The sequence below is a fragment of the Nanorana parkeri genome, unplaced genomic scaffold (assembly GCF_000935625.1).
Source record: "Nanorana parkeri isolate BGI_ZX_2015 unplaced genomic scaffold, ASM93562v1 scaffold44, whole genome shotgun sequence".
Taxonomy (NCBI): domain Eukaryota; kingdom Metazoa; phylum Chordata; class Amphibia; order Anura; family Dicroglossidae; genus Nanorana; species Nanorana parkeri.
In genome coordinates this window covers 2,010,662-2,035,517 of record NW_017306312.1, presented here as the reverse complement: position 1 = coordinate 2,035,517, position 24,856 = coordinate 2,010,662, and the positions used below count along the sequence as shown (strand labels likewise).

General features: G+C 39.6%; 1 protein-coding gene across 3 annotated transcripts in view; it reads left to right on the top strand.

Annotated features, from left to right (window-relative positions):
• Nucleotides 1-24,856, top strand: part of RAPGEF4 (Rap guanine nucleotide exchange factor 4) — a 237,287-nt gene that overhangs the window by 131,682 nt on the left and 80,749 nt on the right. The window contains exons 5-9 of one of the 3 annotated variants that reach the window (XM_018572344.1): nucleotides 10,792-10,865; nucleotides 16,086-16,100; nucleotides 19,523-19,526; nucleotides 21,352-21,405; nucleotides 22,862-22,968. In XM_018572344.1, coding sequence (XP_018427846.1) covers nucleotides 10,792-10,865; nucleotides 16,086-16,100; nucleotides 19,523-19,526; nucleotides 21,352-21,405; nucleotides 22,862-22,968 — 254 coding nt within the window. Of the gene's footprint in view, nucleotides 1-10,791; nucleotides 10,866-12,776; nucleotides 12,836-16,085; nucleotides 16,101-19,522; nucleotides 19,527-21,351; nucleotides 21,406-22,861; nucleotides 22,969-24,856 lie in introns of all 3 variants that reach the window. The other 2 variants (XM_018572340.1, XM_018572346.1) reach the window with 2 other exon arrangements.

The following is a 24,856-nucleotide window of genomic DNA, read 5'->3' as shown; positions in this document are numbered from 1 at the left end:
CCAATAATGAATCCAGATCAAACAAATATACATTGCCCAACAAAGCATTGCTTTACATTTTTGACAAAACACTTACAATCATCATGTTTCTGAACAGCTCCAACTCTCTCAGCTCAGCTTCCCTGAACTTACAATCCAGTACAAATTTCAAAGGACAGTGCAGACTCCAGCAACTGTTCATCTACTAGTTTGGAGAAGGGAGGACGGAGGAGGGGGTGTCTGTGTGTTTGTGGAGACACGCACAGCTTACTAGCACACACAAGGGTGGCACAACATATCTAACAATTATTCTAGAAAAATATTTCTTACCTTTTAGATGTGTCAGTGTAGCAGGTCTTTGCAAGCTTCTCTCTCTATTTCAGTAAGGCTCCATTCACATATAGCGTTTGCGTTTCCCAATGCGGTTTTCTGGGACGCAAACATTATATGTGAAACAACTGCATGGACTCCACTTGTTTGCGGCAATTACATAGCCGCGAACACACGGAATCCACCGTATTATCGCACTTGCACTATTTTGGGGTCCCCGCAATAGTCTGAACAATGCACATCAAAGTGCATTGTTTTTTCTGTTTAGAGCAGCTCCGTGCCTATTCGTGCAGCCTAATACGCACAGACAGCTGCTCCAGTGTGAATGGAGCCTAATAGCAAACTCTTTTTGTCCCCATAGAAAGACTAGGGACAGGCTGAGGTTTCTAACCCTTTGTTAGGACAGACATTATTCAAATTTAGTTTTCAACTGATAATGGAGTCCGCCAGCACAGTACAGACAGGATTAATTATGTTAATAATAATCTCCCCACCGCCCTTTTATTCCAGAGCAAAACTCAGTACAGAGAACACATTTTCTTTTAGAATGTAGTGTGTTTTGTGAAAGCAGCATTTCTGTAAGTGCTATGTGAATAGAAACTTGTAACAAATATAAATTAGGTATTATCCCAATTTTGCTGCAAAAGTGGAAATGCATAGCTCTGCTTGCCCACAGCAAGGCTAAATGTAGAAAACAACTAGCCGCCCTGCGCCCGGAACTACATGTCCCGGGTGTCGGGGGATAGGAATTCCACGCCCCTGCTGCCCCTCTACTCCCTGCTGCACCAAGGCCGGGCCTTGGTTGACCTTGCGGGAAATCCGGCCCTGCTTGCAGCACAAGTTCTAGCTGACACTTTTTGAATTGTAGCAAGTTTGCTTGGTAAGTCTACAGCAAGAGTCCTGCAGGTCTTAGCAAGAGCTCTGCAAGTGTACAGCCCTTTTGCAAAGAACGTTGATCTGGAGACTTGCAATGCAGACTTGCTGTAATTGTGCAACACAATGTGAAGCTTGGCAAGTCTGCAATAGTTTAGCAAGTCATTTTCAAGCTTGCAGCACAATTGCTTGCTATCTGGTTTTAAGCTACGACCTGACCACCCGCCAAACATCAAATTATAGACAAACATGACATGCTTATTACATTGGAATTAGAGTCATTATGAGTCATTGTTGACTATCAGTAGACAAATATACCAAACCAGGGGCTGTTCCTGCAAATCAGGCAAAGGTGTTAATTAAATTATCGTCACCCTGTTATTAAATTTCTGCATAATTTGTTAATTTGTTACAAGCAAAATGTGACAAAAGCAAAACTGAATGTTATTAGTTCATGTCAGATTTGTGCAAACAAGTCACAGATCTATGAAGTATAACAATATTATAGTAATCAGCATGTGACACTTCTAATTAAAGCAGAACTCCAGAAAAAAAAATAACAAGATAAAAATGAATAGCCCATTAAAAGATATAATAACAAAACCAGCCATTGCTGCAATATTCACCTTTAATCCAGCGATATCCTTCGTAATACTTTTTTCTGCTGTTAGATGTCCTCAGTCCACTGGCCAGCACCATTTAACCTACTTCCTCTGAGCCTAGGTTGCCCAGGACCCACCCCATGCTGTTACTGGATAGTGAAAGGAGAAGCAGCACAGTGATGAGCTCATCTCTCTGTCACTCTGTTCGTTCCTTGTATCAGCATGTTCCTCGTCATCACATGAACTGATTGGCTCCTTGTACTGCTTCTTCCTTTCACTCCAGCCCAGCTGTACAGGCACTGCAGGATACTGATACCAGGTAACTTCAGGTACTTACACTGCTTGCTTTTAAAAACACATTTTAAGATGTATAAATTATTACAGAGCTGCATTCATTTGTGTCTTTTATATATGCCAAGAGTTCGGCTTTAAAGGGTTTCTAAACTCTCCTGTTTTTTTTTGCATATATCTACTGCTAGCAAGCAGTAGATATATGCAAAAAGTAGGGGGGAAAAACGCTTTAAAAGCGGTTTAAACTTACCCCGTCTTTGCCGCGCTCCCCCGTCCGAAAATCCGAAACTGCTCGGGCGGCCGCAAAGCATGTTAGGATGGGCGCATGCGCAGTTCGGATTTTCGGCCGGGAGACGAGGAGAGACACAAGGTAAGTCTATGGACGCGTTCACCCGCATGCAGACACCGTGGGACAGGAAGTGCCAGCAAGGACAGAGGGGTCAGCGCTGGATCGGAATTCTGCCGGAGCACTGGAGAGAAGGCTGAGAAGGACAGGAAAGAAGAGGAAGATCGGATTAAGAGACATCGTTTAAGATAAGTGCTTTAATTAACATGGGGGAGGGAAATTTCTTTTGACTTTAATGTCACTTTAAGTAAAAGGGGACATTTGTCAATAGTGCAACATAAAGCAGAAATTCTGGCACATACATGATTTAGAGGGAAATCTACCAGTTTTGCACAGTTTTGCATAACTACATAAATTTATTGTTATTAACACAAGATTGACCTACCAACTTTAAACCACACATCGTCCAGTGTAAATGTCACCATGGTAGATTTAGGATGTCAGGTTGCACCTGGTACCAGTATTCTGATAAGTTGGTGTGCAGGAAAGTGGAGATGTAGAGTGAACCTGAAGCAAGAAAAAGGTGGGAAACGTCTATGTTGTAGGATTCAGGGTTTTCTTGCACCTGTACTGTGTGTTTACATTTTAAAAAATCAATTTCCTTCTTTTTGTTTAACTATAAAATAATTCACCTCTGCTGGGTAAGCTGTTACTGATCCGCCTGGGAATAGCAGCTGTCAGATGGATTATGGATTACCAGTACTGATTGCACTACAAAGCTATGGTATGAGGTGCTGCAGAAAAAAAACAATACCTCTCTCATTTTTGCTACTGGATAGTATTGAATGATCCCTGAAATGGCTGGATGGGGCTGAACTGAGAGTATAGTAAATCAGCCCTGGCATGTAAAGCATGGAAAAACACAGCTGCGTCCATTATCAAATTTTGCCAAGGCTGTTGGAACAGTAGTGCCAGATGAAAACCAATTTGTTGGCCAACTTTGGAATTTGTGTAGGCTTTAGAGAAGACCAAGAAGATGTTTGTGGACTTTTCAGTTACCAAGGATGTATTCATAGTCATACACATACAGTAATACCTTGGTTTACGAGCATAATTCGTTCCGGAAGCATGCTTGTAATCCAAAGCGCTTGTATATCAAAGCAAATTTCCCCATAGGAAATAATGGAAATTCAGATGATTCGTTCCACATCCCAAAAATATTCATATAAAATGATTACAATACTGTACTGTAATATAATAACGTATAAAATATAAAGAAAAATAAACCAATTACTGGTACCTTTTGTGGCCGGTGTGAGAGGGACAAGAGAGAGGAGGATTATTGTGTAGGACAACTTTCACTATCACTAACGGAATCACTGCTATCTCTTGACTCAATGGAATCTTTTTCATTTCGTGAAACCTTAACAAGGAATCTGTCCAATGTGACATTGCATTGTCGTTAAACAGACTCATCGCTCGCACTGCTACAGCCTTATTCAGGTGGTGCTTTTCTACAAAATTTTGCTCTTCTTGCAAGACATTGCTTGTATATCAAAGCAAAATTTTTCAGAAATGTTTGCTTGTCTTGCAAAACGCTCTCAAACCAAGTTACTTGTAAACCAAGGTATTACTGTATAAGTAAGAGCATTATATTTGATTGCTCTCGTTTTTTATAAAACTCCAAATTCCATTTGCAAAAATACAGACTTCCATATTATGCATTCCATATTAGGAATTTTAGAGTTTTATGTAAAGACTGGATCAGCTTGAATCTAGAGCACTTGCCCTTACTAACCAACCAGCTTGTATTTTTCATTTGCAAAGCTTAACTGAAAAAACTGAAGAGAAATGGATTGGTTGTGATGGGCAACTGCTCTTCTGTCTGTTCCAGTTTTGATTAAAGTTTTTTACTTATATGTGTAGGAATACATCCTTGGGTACCTATAAAGTCCACAAACATCTTCTTGGTCTGCTCATATTAATGTAATAAGATAAGGAATAAAAGATATTGAATAAAATGTCCAGTTCCATTTCAGATATAAAAATATAATAGGTATGGACTAGGCTTTAGAAAAGTTCACAGTGTTGTTAAACCAGGGTTAGTCAGTCCACAGGAGCTATAGCCAGTCCAAAAACACCCAGAAACACCAGCCGTCACACTTCACATGGTCAGTGCAATGTCAGTTCATTGAATGGCTTCAGATACACTATAGGTAACTTCTTAACATGATACTGAGACTATACAAGGATGTTTAAACCAAGCCTTACCCGTAAAAGAAAAGTGTACATACTTACCTTTCCTGTTACATGCGTTGCCGATCCTGAGAAATGTTCTGCTGAAGTCCATATTGAAACTGACACTTCTGGGTGTGTTGATCTCCGGGGTTCTCCATAGCTCTCACTGGTTCCTCTTGCTGACTTCCACCCAATAAAGGATGATATATTAATGACATGGAGATCAGCATAGGAACCCGAGTGAGAGTTGCAAAGGACCCAGAAGATTGACTATCCCGGAAGTGTCAATTTTAGTATGGACGTCGTCGGAAGATTTCTCAGGATTAGGGTGACATTTAGCACTGCAAGCAGTAGAAAAGATATGTACACTTGTTAGATTTTGGTTGGAGTGGAGCAGTTTGCCCTCAGCTACTTTACCAAGCTCATCTCAAAATATTACCCAAACTGCCCTCTTCACTCCTCCCAAGACCTCTTGCTCTCTAGATCCCTTGCCACCTTCTCCCATGCTCACCTCCAGGACTTCTCCAGAGCCTTTCCCAGTCTCTCTAATTCCCTACCCCAATTAGGCGATCCCAGAAAACTCATCTCTTCCACCTGCTCCTAAAAAATGTATGTATTCTTCTTCTTCAATCAGCTTATCCCTCACAGTTATTACCTTCTATATCACTTGACCTTCACGAGCAGGGCCCTTTTATTCCTCTTGTCTGGAACTGTATGGTAATTGTACTGTCTCGCCTAATTTTGTAAAGCGCCGTGCAAACTGTTGACGCTATGTAAATTCTGTATAACAATCATATTAATACACAATAATATGCCCTAGAGAGAATGCATCTATATTTTCATAAAAGACCCAAGAAACAAGAACAGGAAAGGATCATTCTTGTAATGTATAAAATGAACTCCAAATCTGCTGCTTTTTGACCTTTAAAATAGAAAAAAGATCAGTATTTAGGACAAAAAGAGCAGTGAAAGAACATAAGATCATTCTCTGGAGCTGATTATAGTAAGAATCAAGAAATGTATTTTTTTCTGTAAAAGAGCAATGGACTCGTGAAAAAGCTGAAGCGCAGATTAAAAAGAGGCTAATACAGTAATGGAATGTAATAGACATTGGGTTATCGTGAATATAAAAAGGCCATCAGTCGAGTGGGACCCGAGCTATTATATTCTGCACAAAAGGGCAGGCTACGTGGGCTGAGGGCTCCTTATCAGCTCTCATATTCTGTGTTTATATTAGAGTGTGAATTGCTCCAGGAGCTCGCATGAGATTGTACACTCAGTTAAAACACTGATTTGCTCTACAGATTTTCCTTTGAATCCTGAGAGGCAACCTTACATAACACTTGCTATTTTTACCACTCTTTCTACCTTGCCGGGCGAGCCATGTAGCCTAACATATAGCATAAAGGACGGTTAGAACTATTCTTGCAGGTGTGTAACTAAGCACCACATGGCCCCTATTTCTGAAGGGGCCCTCGGGTCTTGTTCAAAAACCTGTTCCGTGTACTTTTTAATACAATGAGGTCTTGTTTCTAAAAAAATGCTAAAATGTATTATTCTAGATCCCAAGCCTACTGACGATATCCATTTTTTATGTTATTGATCATGAGGAAAGTCTACTAGAGGATGAATAGCAATTTATAGAATTGGGGAAAGGATGTTAAGAAAAAACGTTGTTAGTATAAATTGTGAGTTTGTAGATGATTAGTAAAGAAAAAAATTAGTATGGTCTTCAAGACATTATGGGCCCTAGGGAAGTGGCTACCGTACTATCCACTGCAATTGTTTTCTAACATTCTTGCACTGTATTTTTTAACATTTTGAGTATATTTTATTACACATAACATGTAAAGCCAAAAACATTTTTAGCGTTGGATAAAGTAAGGAATGGTTAGAACACCTGTCAGGTTTTTTGGTTGTCTCATTGGGGAGATTTCCCTTTACTTCCTGTCCTGTAGACCTAGTTCCAGCTTTTTTCAACTTTAGCTTTTTGTAAGGGATGATATAGTCATGATTTGGTGGGAGGTGCCGTTAAAGCTGAAAAATATGATTTTTAAAAACCATAGATGCATCATATTTACTAAGACATTAAATTTAGATTTATTTTTAATTTCCAATATATTTTATCGTTCTATATACACCTGTCCAAAAAAGTCACCACCTGGATTTAGCTAAGCAAATAGGTAAGAGGTGGATATTTAGTCTAGGTTCAGCAATGTTATGTTCTCAAAAATGAGGTCAGCTGACTACCTGTATATACTGAATGGCCAGGTTTTTCCATCAATGGATTTTTTTCTACCCTGATGGCACATTGGGCATATTCCAAAATAACAATAACCATAACCACATTATCAATCTGTGGGATGTGTTGGAGAAGACTTTACGTAGTGGTTCAACTCTCTGATCATGGCTACAAGATCTTGGTGAAAAATGGATGCAACTCTGGATGGAAATAAATGTGGGGACATTGCATAAGCTTATCAAAATGATGCCACCGCGATACTTTGCCTATACTGTAGCAGTATAGGTTCAGTTCACAAAGCTTTTCCACAAGGATAAGGATCATTATTTTAGCCATGTGACTATAGTTTCCAAATCTCATTGGACTCCACTAAAATAATTTTTTTCTTAAATAAGGATCTAATTCTGGCATTAACTTTCCGGAAGCCATGTTTCTGTGTGACAGGGGCTCCAAGGAAACAACAAACTCTATAACATGGACAGAGACAGAAGGGCACAGAAAAGGGAACAACTGTAAGAAAGGGAAATCAAAGGTACTTAGGAGTTAGAAAAATTAAGATCACAGCTAGTTTAAAATAAGAAGGCAGCATTATAAACTTGAAGTGGGTTTTTGAAAAGGTTTTCAGTATTGATGAAAAACAGAAGGACAAAGAAACAGCCAACATAACTGCTGATTTTCTGTAAAATGATGCCCAACATCATTGCACACTAATATGCAATACAGTGCTGTGTAGGGCTTTGATAAGTAATTTAATACCCAACACCAGCATTCTGTCTATTACAGGTCACTCTTGCACGAACAAACTTTGTCATTTCAAAATGTCCAGATCTTCTATTCGAGGTTCACCTTTGTGCCTCCAAAAAACTAGAACTCAGATTCATTTAATTAAGCTAATTTTCAGCATATTTTATCCTACTATTTTTAGGCTACTACAATGAGCTGCACTTTGCTCTACTTCATGTTACTGATTGTTGCAATAATGTTATGATGGTTCCTGCAGTCATTTAGTTCTCTGTAAATAGTTGTGGCATGTGTGCACCGATTACCAATGGCTACCAGTAACATTTGAAAACATAGGTGAGGTCAGAAGGACACATCATAGTGAAAGATCACCAAAAGGGTGAAATAAGCGGAATGAAAGATAATAGAAGAAATAAGAAATGCATGACTATTACAACACAGGTATAGCTAAAGTCCCATTTTTTTAAACATTTTGGATAAAATAGGGATGCATTAAGAGCCCTTAAAAGTTTTTAAACCTGTCTACCGGCTGAGGAGATTCACCCATTCTATGTGTCCTAGTAACCATTGACAATTGGAAATCCTCCAATGAGGACACAAGTAACAACAGTATGTACTGTATATTTGGAGAGATTTCCACTTTCGGTTGAATCCCCAGGACGGCAAGTGAAGGGTAATTTCCCCAAAGAAACACAGCCAGACAGAAAAAAATGGCAGAAATTTTAATAATTATATATATATATATATATATATATATATATATATACACAAATTGCAATGTGTTACAATGTGGCTTTTGTTTCGTAAATAAATAATTCAGCACAGATGCTATTATACTACTTGTGTCATTTAATAATCTAGTCTTCCATGGTCCTGTCTCTAGTATTTACCAGTTGAATGTCATCTAGCCGTTTACCAGTTGAATATAATTGTATTCATATATGATTCTCTGAATCCTTGTTAACTGTTTACCCAACATGTTTAATAAAATGTACTAAAAGTGGAAAAGCTCAGCACAGAACTTTCATGAGATGATTCTGTAGCTCAAATCAAGTCTTGTTAATCCAGATTAAGTTTATCGACTATTTGCCAACGCCTCATAAATGGTAACTGCTGGGGATGTTGACAGGGAGGCTTGTAGACTGTGAAAGCATAGTTTATCTTAGACAGCTAATGCTTCTAGCACTTGTGAAAGGATCTGTCATATTATCTCATTTGAAGGGATTAGAAGATCCATAAATATCACTGTCATTTATCTCAGACCATCCTCGTTGTGCTGGAATTTATATCTTCACCTGAGCCGAGAGAGCCCTATGTTACTTAGGATGATGAGCCTGGCACAACTATAATTTTGGCGAACATTCTACTCCATGTTATCTTTAAAGATCGACTAGTGATGCTATGGAACAGAAATTCATTCAAATTCAAACATGAGTTTCGTAGTACCCGATCTACCATGCAATTTAAGAAACACCAAAATAATACAAGCATTACTTGCCCAGAGAAGAAGTATAGCATTGATAAGCCAGCTTGGGTAAGTTACAACGTATGTTGACATTTTAGAATGAAATGAGGATGTATCTGTTTACTTACAGAGCTGGAAATATCAATGTTATATTTCTCATCCAAGAAGTACGATTTATAACTTTTGGTGCTGTTAAAAGGTACAAAAAGGTGTCAGTTTTCCACGTTTTTTCAGAAGACCAAATGAAGTGTATGTTTTTGATAAGTGTTATTTAAAATAGTTGTACGATAAATATTTATCTCAATATAATACACAAACTAATGTAGCAACAGGGAACTGTTGGTCACAGCTTTCAATTAGGTTTCACTAAAAAAAGGAAAAAAAACAATCTGATTGGCTGCTCTGGGAACTGTTTCACTTTTCCTCCAATGTTTGCATCAGCTAAAAACTTTGGTGCTGATTTTACTAAGGTTTCAGCTTGTATTAACACAGGAGTGTAACTACAAATCACAGGGCCCTGAAGCAAAAATTTAAAGAGTTCCCTCGGCTAACTCCCTCTGTTTCAACTGACATTGTCAACCAAATTGATCTTCGTATAGAGTACGCATAAATCAAAGGCCAGCAGCAAGAGAGCTGTCAGCATAGTCAGTACACTCTTAGGGACCAGTGCTATGGACTGAAGTTGTAGTAGCAATACCATAATTCTATTTTATATTCTGACAAAATTATTATTGCTTTTGCACACAATTAGGTAATAGCCCTAGTTCCAGCTTCTTTCAACTTTAGCTTCTTTCAACTTTTTGTAGAGCTACAAACCTTAGCCAAGGACCAGCTCTGGCATTTCTGTCTGCATTAGGCATGTGTGGTTAATTTCAGTCTGTAGCAGAAGTTCAGATGACAACAAAATCTACACTGCGAGGACAGCTAAGCAAAAATCACAGAAGGGGGATAATTGACTAGCTACAATTCTGCGATCTTACTTCGGCCATTCTATACTGGAAACTTCACAGTTTGTTTTCCTTAAAATCTTCTTAATGGGGCCCCGTCCTACCACAGGCCCTATAGCAGCCACATCGGCTGCTATGGCTATTGTTTCACCATTGTATTTATGGAACATTTGTATTTATTTTTAATTGCTACTGAGGCTATTTGAAGTAAGCAAGGGACAGTGTGAAAACTAGTGCTTCAATGACTCTGCCTTATAGATAAAACTAGGGATGCACCGATACTTCTCGAGTACCAATGCCGATACTTGGCATTTTCGTGAGAACTACCAGGGTTGCACTGGTTGCAGCTGGGACCTGGCTCTGGTGCTCCACCACTGTCCTGAAATCATTAGTCGATATTGTTTTAGAAAAACACATGACAATAAACAATAATGTATCAGTACTCATACTTGTAAGTACTTGGGCAAGTACCATTACTTGTACTCGCAAAACTGGTATCGGTGCATCTCTTTATTTATATTGATAAAAACAAAATCATACATTAAAACAGAGAAGTACAAATCCCAGGAGCTCCGTGTGCTCCTTACAAATGACAGCTGCCTCCTAACTTTTGAATTGTTCTCTAGTCTAGTCTTGGAGCTGGAAAAGTATCGGTACATGTACTTGTACAGAGTACTGTACTTGGTATCGGTGCATCCCTAGATAAAACAGAGCATTAATGGTGATCTGTAGTTTCATAATGCTGCAAGTTTAAGGTGTTACTTTGTTAATGGTTGGAACATTTTCCTATCTTTCAGAAATATCGGCAGTACATGGCTAGCTTCCTGTCTCCGCCGTACGGTGTTCTCGAGACGGGCTCTAATGATAGTAAGTGAATGTGATTTTTTTACTGAGCTTGTCATATCGCTACACTGCAGATTATTTGATATTTGGATGGGTGCAAACTAGATGAAGTGCTAAATAAACGACAGCTCCCAAGTGTGTCAGCTGTTATCCAAATATGTAATGGAAGTGTTTTGTTAGCCAAAGTTGTATGATAAAATGCAAAAACTAGGGGCCTGCCATCCAGATAACAGTTCTTTTTCATAGGTAATCCAGTTATTGATGAATAGATTGGTCCACTGCTGTAAGGCTTACTGTAAGTGACTTACCTGGCTAATAAAGTTAATAACGGGCATATTGGGGTGTCTGCTTTTAGGAATTACTTTGTAAATGTGGAATGCAGAATATGGAACCCCCCTCTTTCATTCAGGCTGCAAACAGCTGTGCTGGACTAGTATCACATTTTAACTTCTGGGATGTTCTTGTGCATGTCATATAGCTATAAATTATAGACAAGCTCATATGATTATCATTTTAAAATGTAATTTATTTCAGCAAAAAAGCAGTAGAGCAGTTAAAAATATATACAATCACAATGATTTCTGGTTTAACTCTTGGGGACTCCCAATAGGTCTGGTCATTTTGACCAATTCGGCAATATGTGAAGTTCCTGAGGTGTGCTGTAGCCATTACTGCTCAGTAGATCCAAAGGAAAGAAGGTGAATATGTCTGTGAAGGTTCTCATCATGGTATATTTGTAAAATATACAGCAAGTCCAGTTGCCTTGATTTATTTTTTCAGATATGAAGAAAGGTGAAGAAAATCCTAAAGTTATATATTTGGCCAATCATGTCTTAAAGGGGAAAAAATAAACCATTGACTTTAAATATGTATGTCTTTTAACACCCTGAATCTCATATATACTACTGAACTGCATACTGCAACATCCAACACTTCCAAGCTTTTTGTATATAAAGAAGGAAGTCATATCCTGTTATTCTTACCTTAGAGAATATTGGGAGGCGAAAAATGTAGGAGAATGCCATATACCCTTAAAGTAAACCTGTCATGAAGAAATGGGGGCTGCCAATCGTACCTAAATTTAAAAATGCTTGTTTACTGGCTGGTATACTGGTCTACTGGCTTTAATAGTTTTTCAGCCACTCATCTGAACTCATTATGAAATAAGTTAAAGGGTTATTCTCTAAAGAGCCGAAGGATCCTGACGTAGCTTTGGCTGATCCTTCAGCTCTCTTCGGCCGCCTCTGCCCTTCGGTTCAGTCGAACAAAAGGGTTGCTGTACAGACTATTCACAATAGCCCGTATAGCACATGGTGTAAGCTAAACAAACAGTAAAGATGCCCATATATATCCAATCTGATAATCGTCACCATGCAATTCTGTTGAAATTGACTGAATTGGGTGACATTTGGGAAGCCTGTGAGCAGCCTGAAGTGAACCTTTACTCCATTAAACTTTAAAATGTCCTGAATAACAGCAAACACTAAAGAAATGCCTGCTATTGGCATTACTAGCCAGATTAACAACCTCAGTGTCCATCTTTGATTTAGTGTCACTGCCAATTGCTTTTTCTTTGGCCAATTAAAGTGTCTCAGTGGCCAGTAAGGACACTCATTGGACAGAGGCACAGTAGTTGACTTAGCTATGAAGTCAGACCTCAATAACAAAGTGGAACTAAAACTACAGTTATGAAATAGCTGTAAAAAAACAACAACAATTTTTTCATGTTACTGGTGATACCATTCTTTCCCCAATGGAGACAGACAGCATTAACAACAGACTAACCTTTCCCAGTTCTATCCAGAATTTTAAAAAATGTTTTGGCTGGAGTCAGGCTTTACCACCAGAGTTTGCAAAAGCATTTGAAAACCTTCCTGTCAGTTTCAGCAGAATTATATTCATTGTGATGTTGTCTCGATTTTCGTTTATCTATTTTCAGGATTATCTGACAAAGAAAACATGAACAGCTCCTTGTGTTCATCCAAGAACTGCAGCAAGGTAAAAAGTATAGAGTTTACTGTATGTTAGAGCCAAATTTTGGTATATGTGTAAAACAGACCCACATTGTTTTCGGATATAACCCTCTTTGAAAAACATTACTACTGGCACATGAAGGTCTTTGTACTACCCACGCCTAGAACACGTTTTGGGCTGTAGGCTATAACAACAAGAACAACAACCTAAATGGCAATGAAGCAAGCAACCATGACAATGTTGTAAATAATATATGAATAAAGTGATAAAAGTCACTAATATGATAAAAGGTCATGATGTGCTGAGGAATAAAAGAACGAAAGAATTGAACTCAGCAAAATAAATCAGATAAAGATTACAAATGTTCTTTACTATTGGCTGATTCCCATCTCAAACAAATCATGTTTTACACCCTATATTGGACTAAATATAGTCCACTCCCAAACATGAACATAGCTAAGAGGAACACAGTGCTCTTAGCAATACACACTGCCAGTCACATGATACATTCCACCCAATCCCTTATAAGTTGATCCCCATCGCAGTCATGCATTTTATTTCCTAAATAATCCATGAGCAGGGCAAGATTTCCATAACTGAGACCTGTAGGCACACAACTAAGTAAACATCCTTCAGTGTTACCTCTTTAACATTAAACATGTCCTTATTTTCCTGGTCCTAACCTGCCACAAAATAATTTCATAATGTTTAAATGAGCTTATATGTGTGAGAAGACTACTCCTCCCTATGATGAGAAACAAATGGTGTGTCCAATTACACAGGAAATACCTGCCTCTTTGTCTCTGCCATCTATAGACACATGTCTACTGTACCTAATGGCACAGAAAGGAATACCTTTTACGAATACAAAACATCATTGTTGTTCTACAGAACCCATATCAACCAGATGGATTTCAATTTATTGAGGTCCAGTCAGTAAGATATGAAATCTGATTGGTTGCTGTGGTCTGCTACAGTTTCATATCTTTGATATTTTAATTTATTATGTGTATTGCTAACTTTAGTTCAAAGGCTCACTGTCATTTAGGGATGCACCGATACCAAGTACAGTACTCGGTACAAGTACAAGTACAGATACTTTTCGATCTCCAAAACCAGGCCAGAGAAAAATTCAAAAGTTAGGAGGCAGCTGTCATTTGTAAGGAACACACGGAGCTCCTGGGATTTGTACATCTCTGTTTTAATGTATGATTTTGTTTTTATAAATATAAATAAAGGGATGCACCGATACCAGTTTTGCAAGTACAAGTACTGATACATTTTAGTTTATTGTCTTGTGACAGTTTTTCTAAAACAATATCGACTAATGATTTCAGGACAGTGGTGGAGCACCAGAGCCAGGTCCCAGCTGCAACCGCTGTACCCTGGTAGTTCTCATGAAAATGCCAAGTATCGGCATTGGTACTCGAGAAGTATCGGTGCATCCCTAGTTTTATCTATAAGGCAGAGTCAATGAAGCAGTAGTTTTCACACTGTCCCTTGCTTACTTCAAATAGCCTCAGTAGCAATTAAAAATAAATACAAATGTTCCATAAATACAATGGTGAAACAATAGCCATAGCAGCCGATGTGGCTGCTATAGGGCCTGTGGTAGGACGGGGCCCCATTAAGAAGGTTTTAAGGAAAACAAACTGTGAAGTTTCCAGTATAGAATGGCCGAAGTAAGATCGCAGAATTGTAGCTAGTCAATTATCCCCCTTCTGTGATTTTTGGATTGGTACTCCAAAAGTATCGGTGCATCTCTACTGTCATTCTGTGTAGTTAGCCATTGACTGCTTCTGTGAGGTGCAACTGTTCTGTATGCAACTGTTCTGTAAGGTCCCATATACCATAGTTATGTATATGGGACCTTAAAAAATGTTAGTTTTTAGTTATAATGCACACACAAAAGATATAATATTATTTTTGCTCAACATATTACAGTGTATGTAAACCCTAACAATAAACATTTCTCGTTTTCTCCCTTTTATTCTGTTTAAAGAGGAACTTTACACTTCAATTTAATGTCTCCCAAAACAGTTACTCATATTGCCAACTGTCAAGGTTGCCAGTGTGTTTATTTCATCTCTCCTCAGCTGTAAGGGTTAGGTGGTTATAGTTCCTCTTTAATATACGATTGGAAGTACGATTGGAAAAAACAAACATGCTGATCAGAAATTCAGAGGTGTCTGGTGTGCTCTGCATACTTCTTATCTCAAAAGCCCTTCTTGTTCTTGTTTTGGACATCAGGTTCTTGGACTTGATGATTAGCCATTAGGTTATAGAGTTGGGATAGTGGGTGGGTCTGTGTATCTCAACAAAATAAATGGCTTGAAGTAAAATTTGCTATATGTTTGTTATGTGTTCCCACAGCATACCAAAGCATTATTTCTTAAAGGATATTTCTTACATTTGAGATGTTTTGTTGCAGCAGGCAACATGGCTGAATCCAAGTTTCTCTGAGCAGCTTCATCACGACTAGTTTTTTTAGAAAGGCTGAGGACAGGAATGTGTGGAATGTGTTTCTCTCATTAATATACAATGCAGAATTCAAGGTTGTAATCCTTTAACCCTTTGTTAAGGACAGGTAGTGTTCAAATCTGCTTTACAAGTTATAATGAATTTTAACCCCATATCTCTCACGGCCCCTCCTAACAATACAAAGAAAGAGAAGCCAAGTAGAAATGTTAGCAAGTAAAAAGCAATTAAACTGCAAGAAGCATTTGTTAAATGTTTTTTAGATTATGCAATGTGAATGGAAACATGTAACAAATATAAAACAAGTGTTATCTGAATTTGGCTGCAAAAGTGAAAATATTAGGGGTGCACGGATACTGTTTTTTTGGTATCGAGTACAAGTACAGATATTTTTTCCGGTACTCGATACCGGAAGTCCCATGAGGAAGCCAGGTTGCATGTAATGACTTGCCGCCCGGCTTCCAGACTAGTCGTGAAGCCGTCTCCCTGCCCCCTCATCACCAGGGGACGATAAAGCATAGAACCGACTTTCTGGCCAATCAGGAAGCCAGGGCACGGGTAATGACTCGCCGCCTGGCTTCCTGATTGGCCAGCTTCCCGACCAATCAGAAAGCCGGGCAGCGAGTCATTACACGTGCCTGGCTTCTTGATTGGCCCTGAAGCTGCCTCAATGCTACCTCGTCACCAGGTGACAAGGAAGCATGGAGCCGGCTTCCCGGCGAATTAGGAAGCCGGGGGGGGGGGGGTAATGACTCGCTGCCTGGCTTCCTAATTGTCCAGCTTCCCGACCAATCAGGAAGCCAGACAGTGAGTCATTACCCACCCCTAGCTTCTGGATTGGCTAGGAAGCCAGCTCCATGCTCCCTGGTGACGAGGGAGCATGGAGTGGGCTTCCTGGGCAAGCAGGAAGTCGGGCAGCGTGTAATGACTTGCCACCCGGTTTCCTGACACTTGAAGTTCCAGTATCAGGATAGGCATCGGGAGCATTTTGGTGAGTACGAGTACTCGCCCAACTACTCAGTATTGGCACCAATACTGATACTAGTATCGGTGCACCCCTAGAAAATACACTTTAAGAGTTAAGTCCATGTCTGGCTGATTAACAGGTATTTTTCTGAACTTGCAGGTTCTTTGAAGAGATAAAATAGTGAAATGTGCATGAATTGCAGATTTGTACTGCATGTTTTTTTTTATATTTTGCCTTGACATACATTTAGGTTAAAATATTTGTGTACCTATGTCTAGGGCCAAAGTAAAAACAGTTTGTTTCCCCTTTTTACTTAACGCACATCTAAACCTAAATTCTCAAAAAAGGAATTTATTTAATGTAATGTAAGTTAATGTCATTTCAAAAGTTGCTCTCAATCTTTTATAAATCTGCAGCTTTCATTCAAATAATACCTGGTAATCCTGCCATGCAGGTCATTCTTCAGACACTTCTTGCTACAGGGTGACTACAATTCCTAACTGTGCTCTTGTGTTGTCGCCCTGTCACATGCTCCACTGGTTGCACAGGCATAGTCCACTGTTGTCGCTATCAGAATCCGTTCTTGAAAAATAATGTGCAGCTGATGGTGGAGTGCATGTGTGTAGACAGGAAGTGGTTGATAGAGGCTGGAGGAGATTAGAAGTACTGAGATACAAAAAAGAGTATAGAAAAAGCAAAACCAGAAAAAGCCTATGGCTGCGGTTTATGATAGATAGTGATTTAGCAACTAAATGCCATCAAGTTTGGGTATAGATTTTTTTTTTTTGCCATGGCTGTGGACATTAGTGAGTGATCCAACAGCAGAACTACTGTACTAGGCATAAGGAATTACTGAGAGTACACAAGGCTTAAATAGCATGCAATCATCATCTCATTCTATGAAGGCTCTAGACTGGTGGCAGATCTATGGTAACACTGCATAATAAATAGACAAAAATTTGCTTTCACAAATGTAGTACTATTTTTCAAACATGGCTGGTGACAGAAGCAATGGCGTTTGTATACAAGCGCATCATTGATCTTTTTTTTTTTGGCTGGCATTGTTTTGTAAAAGGCATTCATACATGTGCAAGTGCAAGTGAAATGAGAGCCCTTGATGTGCAAATCTATTCCCATACCGTTTGTTTACCCATAGTGCTTAAATAGTCAAAACTCAATGATGTTTACTTACAGTATCTCCGGAATAGGCAACCTTGGCACTCCAGCTGTGCTGGAACTACAAACCCCAACATACCGCTTGCTCTGGGAGTCATGCTTAGGGCTCTGGGCATCTAGCAATACCTCATGGGGCTTGTGGTTCCACAACAGCTGAAGTGCCATGGTTGCCTACCCCTGCAGTGTCTACTTCTTTCAGTTTTATTACCTGTTGCTAGACAGTTAATTGATACATCCCTAAAGTTATTGTCATGTGCTAGTTCCCATCTGGCACAGGTCACTTTACACTTCTCAATAGGAGTAACTATACTCTACTGCCAAACATGGACACAACCGATAGGAACACAAAACTCATAGCAATACAGACTGCCAGTCAAATGATACATTCCACGCAACCCATTATTGGTTCACCCCCACCCCCATCACAGACTTGCATTTATTTCCCAAATCCAAGAGCAGGCTGGATTTCCGTCATTGAAACTTGTAGGCAGAAAACTTTTGGTAGCCTAAGTCAGGGCTTGACAAATTTTCTGAAAATCTAGGAGAGGTTTTTTGTTTAAATACGTGCGTTTGCGGGGCCGGGGGCACTTAACTTTTTTTTTAATTTTATCTTACTTTAACTTTTTTTTCCTATCACATGGGGGGAGGCTCACAATGTCCAATGTGATAGTGGAAATGACAGTGGAAATGACAGGTTCTCTTTAAGGTGAAATTAGGGGTCTATCAGACCCCTTGTGTCACCTTTCCACTTCAATAGCTTTAGTAGGGGAATGTAAATACAGCAGGCAGTGGCTGGGAGAAATAGCCAGCCTGCTATTGGCTATTTAAAATTGCAATAGCGCATAGCACGCTGGCTGTTGCACCCGCCCTCTGTCAATCAGCAGATGGACCTGATGGAGAAAGTTGGGCAAGCTGGGCAGGATACCAGACAGAACTGCTGACAGCGCAAACCACCGCGCCGCCCCTCCTCCCCGGAACCACATCACCTCAGGCTGCGAATACCTTGATGACTGTGCAATGTGTGTTGGCATGGCCTCTTGTAGTCCTCACTAGGGGTGTGTGTGGCAGAATGACAACACAGGGACACGGATGGTCACGTGCTAGCTGGACATGCTGGTTATAATGGTTAAAAACAAAATTTTGGGATATTTGACCATACAGATAAACAAACACTGTAGCATTTTATTTTAGATATATATTCATTTCAGGATGGTGACTAGTGACTTGTGTCATAAAAGTGTTCTAAGGGGAAAAATTTGACCTTGTTTTTGACTGTTTTATTTGACTGTGGTTATTTTTAATCCAAGGATGCTTTTGAGCACTTGAAAAATTTAGCAGCAACAAAAACAAAGCAGACAAACCTTCAGAGACTCCGCGTCTGTCTGTGTAGAGCTTCGTACAAGACTGAATAGGGCTTGTGGTGGCTATCTGACCATGACCAAAGAGCGGAATACATTTTCACCTGCATCAGACAATACTCCCATTGAAATCTTTTTTTTTTTTAAACCGTCAAACACAGATAATAACAACATTTGACATATATATAAACTGAGTTTTAAAGAAGAATTATAAAATACATCTATCAATGCAACAGATAGTACTTAGATCTTTTCATATGATTGATTTACTAAAGGAGTAGAGCATGGTCACTTTCAAAAGTGAATGTGCACTGAGCATGAGAATAAGGTGAAACAGTGTTGACTTCAATAATCGTACAAGAAAAAATGCTGTTTTGTTTTTTTAACCAGTTCCGCTTTTACTTCTGTGCACACGCTATGGACAGGGGCGTAACTAGAAATCTCAGGGCCCCATAGCAAAATTTTGTAAAGGAAATTTTGTATGGGGCCCTGTGCTTTCTAGTTATGCCCTTGCAGAGCCCACTTGAGAATCCAAACACCTGAGAGTGACCCTGCAGAGCACGCTATAGACTCTCTACGGTGGGCTCTGCAGGGTCTCAGGTGGGCTGCATACCTCTTACCTCTCAGCCTCGATCCACTGTCCACCTCCCTGGTCGCTGGCAGGCCCCGCCTGCTCCATCGCTGGGCCCCGCGTCCTCTGGCATTCACTGATTCAGCAGCGGCTGTGAGGAGGAACGTGCCGCTGCACAGATCACTGACTGGTTGTTGGTGATCTAACAGCGACACGTTCATCCTCACACCCGCTACTGACAGCCAGTAGCCTGAGATGTCATAGTGACCCAGGCGGCCCGCACGGCATCAGGGGGATGTCCTGGCCGGCCTCCCCTATGCCCCAGGCCCCATAGCGGCCGCCTGGGTCGCTATGGCGATTGTTACGCCACTGGCTATGAACCAGAGTAGCTTTTACATTTCTGCTATTGGCCTGTTTTTATGCAATACATTTTCATCTCTTAAGATAACAAATGAATGCATATATTATTTTCAAAGCTTTCTTTTAGTTGTACTGTTCATTCCATAGACAATAAAACATGAGAAATAAGAGCACTTTTTTATTTTGATCAGTGTTAGTTTAAAATAAAAAAGGATTTTTTTTTTTCAGATTTTGCCCTTTTTTTAAACGTGACACTAAAATAATTAGCAAAAATAAAAGGAATGACAGCAAAAAAAGTTTAATTAGTAATGGTTAGAAAATATAGAAAAAAAATATTATAGGGAAGAAGGGAAAGTAGGAGTTATTTGGACTAATTAGGGTACACTAAGGGTTAATAGGGGTTAAACAGGGACAAACTTTTTTTTACTTGTCTGGTTGCTTTAACTGACATATGCAGATGGAACCTCATCCCTATTATCTGTAGATAAATAAAACAGAGAAGATACAAAAGTAACAATGTTACTTAATATATCTCTATCTCACTATCTCTATCTCTGTAAGCACTGTGTCAGACAGTCCATTCTATGACAGCAGCAGCTTTTACAGCTGCTATAAATACACAGCAACACTGTCATTTTAATAGCCGTGAACTATGGACAAGTACAAAAGGAGAGCTGCGACAGGGCAGAAGGACACGGTGTACTACACATGCTGTGTTATATTATTTTTTGGGTGTGTATATCATGCTCAGTATCCACAACTAGTTACATTTTACTTGCACATGACTGGGTATTTTTTGCAAGGTGAAGTTTCACTTCAGCTTCCCCTCATTTACTAAGTAAAAATTCACTTCGCACCGTGAAAATTCACATTGCAAAGTGAGCATGCTCTTCTTTTTTATTAACTCAACCACATTAGGATTGATTTACTTTTAATTTCCCTTGCATGTGATTGGGTATTCGAATTAAACATAGTTTCATCTTATTCACCAAGTAAACATTCATTTTGCAAAAAGACAATTCTCTATTCCTAGTAAGACTCCATAAAGTGTAGTTTGTTGCCAGTGTTCTATTGAGATGTCCAACTTGTCGAGATATCCAACTGCCGTCAGTACGCCTGCGCGGAGAACACCGGTTTTGATACAATTAGTGGTTAGCAGGGAACTTTGTAATGCTTGAATGACCCTGGAGCTTATAATGATGTTATGGGAACTCAGCCGTCATGTTCCCACTCCCATTTGTCTTGATCTACAGTTCTTACCATGTGCTATTTTTTAGGCGTTAAATATGCAAGCTCTTTCCCCTGTAATTTTACAGTCCAAAAATCTTGAGTTATGTTAACTATAAAATATATTGGCATATAATGCTCTGTTCCTATCCCTTATGCTCATGACATGATTTATATACTTACAATTTTCACTTTTTTTGTTCAGTTTAATTCATAATTTAGTAGTTCCGTAATTTGCTTTTTTTCTGCTTTCACTATTTACATTAAACATTTATGTTTTTTTCTTATAGATTATGTTTTACATTACCTATAGATTAGTGTTTTTTTTCTGTTGATTGCTAATATGTTACTTTTGTTTCCATGTTTGTTTTTTCTTTATTTTTGGTTATGTCTTATTTTTCAGACCCCACTTACTGAAAACCACATCTCGATCCGTCAAGCTAAAACCATTACAGAGGTAATGGGGTGTCGAGAAGTGTCTAAGGTGCATACTGTTTTCATAACAAAGAGGTTCATGCTTATGAATTAAAGCGTATCTAAAGCTGAAACCTTTTGTTTTAGTTTTAGATAGGATGTACTGAAGTGTTGAAACCTCTGTCAGTTTTTTGATGCTGTATGTGTCCCCTTTGTAGAGATTCATCTTCTTATTTTTGCTGGTGGTCATTGTCATGCAGACAGGAAGCAATGGGAAATAGAAAATGTTAAAGCTGTCACCAGAACAGGAATAGAGTGAGCTATAGCCAGGTGGAACATTTATAAATGAACCCCTTAGTGTTCCAAATACCATTCACACGGCACTAGTGCACCTTAGATGGCCTGAAGAGAATAGGAAATTATACTCATCAGCTCCATCTAGGGGCGTATCTCCTTGCCATCAGCTATAGCCAGATGGAACATTTAGAAATGAACCCCTTAGTGTTCCAGATACCGTTGAGATAGCACTAGCGCCCCTAGTGAATTCGGTTCGCGAACAGGAAGGTAGGCAAAATTTTGCTTCCGTTCGCGAACTCCAAATCGGGGGACAAACACGACCGTGGCCATTTTCCCCGCTCTGACACGTGGTCATGGCTTCCTCTAGTCGAGATCGTGGTCGCAGACAGACCTGTGCACACTTGCTATTAAGCACACAGTACTGTACAGTATTATTCAATCCAGCATGGCTCCAAAGAGAGTGCAGAGCAAGCATGGTGGTAAAAGAAAGTGCAGAGCGGTAATGAAGGTGACAAGAATGTGCAGAGCGGTAATGAAGGTGACAAGAACGTGCAGAGCGGTAATAAGGGTAACCAGAAAATGCAGAGCAAGCATGGTGGTGACAAGAAAGTGCAGAGCAGTAATGAAGGTAACCAGAAAATGCAGCGCAAGCATGGTGGTGACAAGAAAGTGCAGAGCAGTAATGAAGGTAACAAGAAAAAAATGACATATGGTTCAGAACGGATTAACCTCATTTACATTGAACCTTATGGGAAAATGTGATTCTGTTCCCGACCACAGTCAGTTTAAAGGGACTGCATAGACACCTTGCTGCACAAGCCAGTTCTATCACCAGCAATTATTCAGACACAACTTTTTATCTGGGGGAGAGGTTTGCAGATGGCAGTGAGCACCGGCCTGCAATCAATCTTTGTTTCATCATTTCACAAACATACAAAACCTTTTTTCCTGTCATATTCTACTGGCTGGTAAGGTGAGATCAAGACTTTTCATTGAGATACATTTTAAGTTGTTTTTCAATACCATAAGTTGTGTAGCACATGTTGATAATTTAATGAAGAAGGTGAAATGTTAACCAATGTATATATTCTTTACAGTTTATCATTATGCTAAACCCCATTTATCTTCTAGCGGGGATATACCACTGATGTCTCAAGCTTCGTCTAACATTCCTTTTTTATTTTTATACCTGAACCACATAGATCCCATCAGAACGTATACTCCGGGCAGGGAAGACATTACGCAATGCGATTCTTTCCCGAGCACCTCACATGATCAGAGATCGCAAGTATCACCTAAAAACATACAGGTGAGTTGTGCTAGATACACATTGAATATTTCTCTACATTTATTTTCTATTTGAGGGGTTTAAAGAAGAACTGCAGGACTTGTAAAAGTAACCCTTACAGTTGGGCTATCTCCACACTGCAAGGGTTAACTGCTTACTTAGGTCTAGGGGTAAAAATGAAGGAGATACATTCACTTAAACCTCAGTCCTGTGGCGGTGATCACTCACCTCTCCCCCCCCTCCGCTTCGGTGGTGAAATATCCCTTAGCGTCCTCCCGTTGAATGCAGTTGCAATAGATGTCACAGGTCCTTAAACCACTGGAGCCCCGGGGAGAAGAGGCAGCGGGGACCAGTCTAGCAGCCAAGTGGGACCGAGGATCAAGTGAGTACATTTTTTTCATTTTGGCTCCTAGACCAAAACAAGCAGTTTACCCTTGCAGTGCAGGGTAGCCCCACTGCAAGGGCTATTTTTTACATTTCCTGGATTCTTTTTTAAGCCCAAGACCAACTTAAAATAAAAATGACTAAATCCCACCTGCATAAGCTGCAGTTGAGTTTTAAAGTTATCCTGTAATGAGAGATATATGGGAGATGCCATTGTGAAAATGCTAGCTGCCTGGCTATTATTCTGATCCTCTGTCTTCAATACTTTCAGTCACTGAACAGTATTAAGCAAAGAAGGTCAGCATGACAGGCAGACAACCAACATTGTCAGAAATTGAGGTCAGCAATAGTAGCCTCTATGTTTCTTGTTTCCTTTAACAAAAAAAAGCAACATGTTTGTTTTCAGCTAGGGTGAAATGCAGATTTAAAGTATATGTAAACCCAATCAGTAGAAGCTGTAATATGTTAATGGAATTTCAAAAGCCACCGAGTTTCCAATATTTTTCAATCTGCAGCTTTTGCTAAAATAATAAAGTGGTGCCACGGTTCATGAACGCTTCTGTTCGCGAACAATTCGGTTCGGCAAAATTTTGATTCCGTTCACAAACTCCGCATCAGGTGACGAACACAACCGCAGCCATCGTCCCTGCTCTGACACTGGTTGTGGCTTCCTCTAGTCGAGATTGCGGTCTCATCACAGTTTGATTTGGTTCGCAAGCAATTCGGTTTGCGACCAGAATCGTGGAACAAATTATGTTCGTGAACCGAGGTACCACTGTAAATGGAGATCCTGCCATTGAAGGTTCCTGTTCAGGCACCTTCTGTTATAGGGCGACAGTGCTTTGTGCCACCCGGTCACATGCTCTGCCAGTGGTGACTAAATGTGCCCATTTCAACAGATTTTGCAGACATGGTCCACTGTTTTCACCATCAGGACCCCCCTGAGAAATGCTATGATACCATTGCTGGAGTGCATGTAGATGACTGCAGGTGATCAGCAGCACGGAGATTAAACAAAAGATTAAAACAATATTTTATTTAAAAAATTATTTGTTTATACTATGCAGTGCTTTAGCAAACTAAATGGCTTTAAATCCGTGTAATGCTTGATTGCGAGTTTACATGTGCACACATTGATTTATTATTATGGAATTGAGATTTCTCACTCCTGGTATACATGACGGTAACCTGTGTTAAAATCATGCCAGAGAGCAAACACTACTATAAAAAGTATTTAGCCTATTCATTGTGTACTATATACTACTGAACTCTACATACTAGTAGCAGATATCGTGAACTTGTCTAAATAGTATAAATATGGAAGTAGTTTACAAGGATGTATTTAGAAACAATTCTCAAAGCTGTTTGCAACTACTTTAATGTTACAGTAAGTGTGCACCATTCAAACAAATGTAAACAATAGAGTAAGGGCTTGTTCACAGCAATTGTGGTGCGTTCTAGAGTGGTAGCTGCTGGAATGCACCGCAATCGCTCACAAAACTTCCCCCTGCGTTCTGGTGCAGGG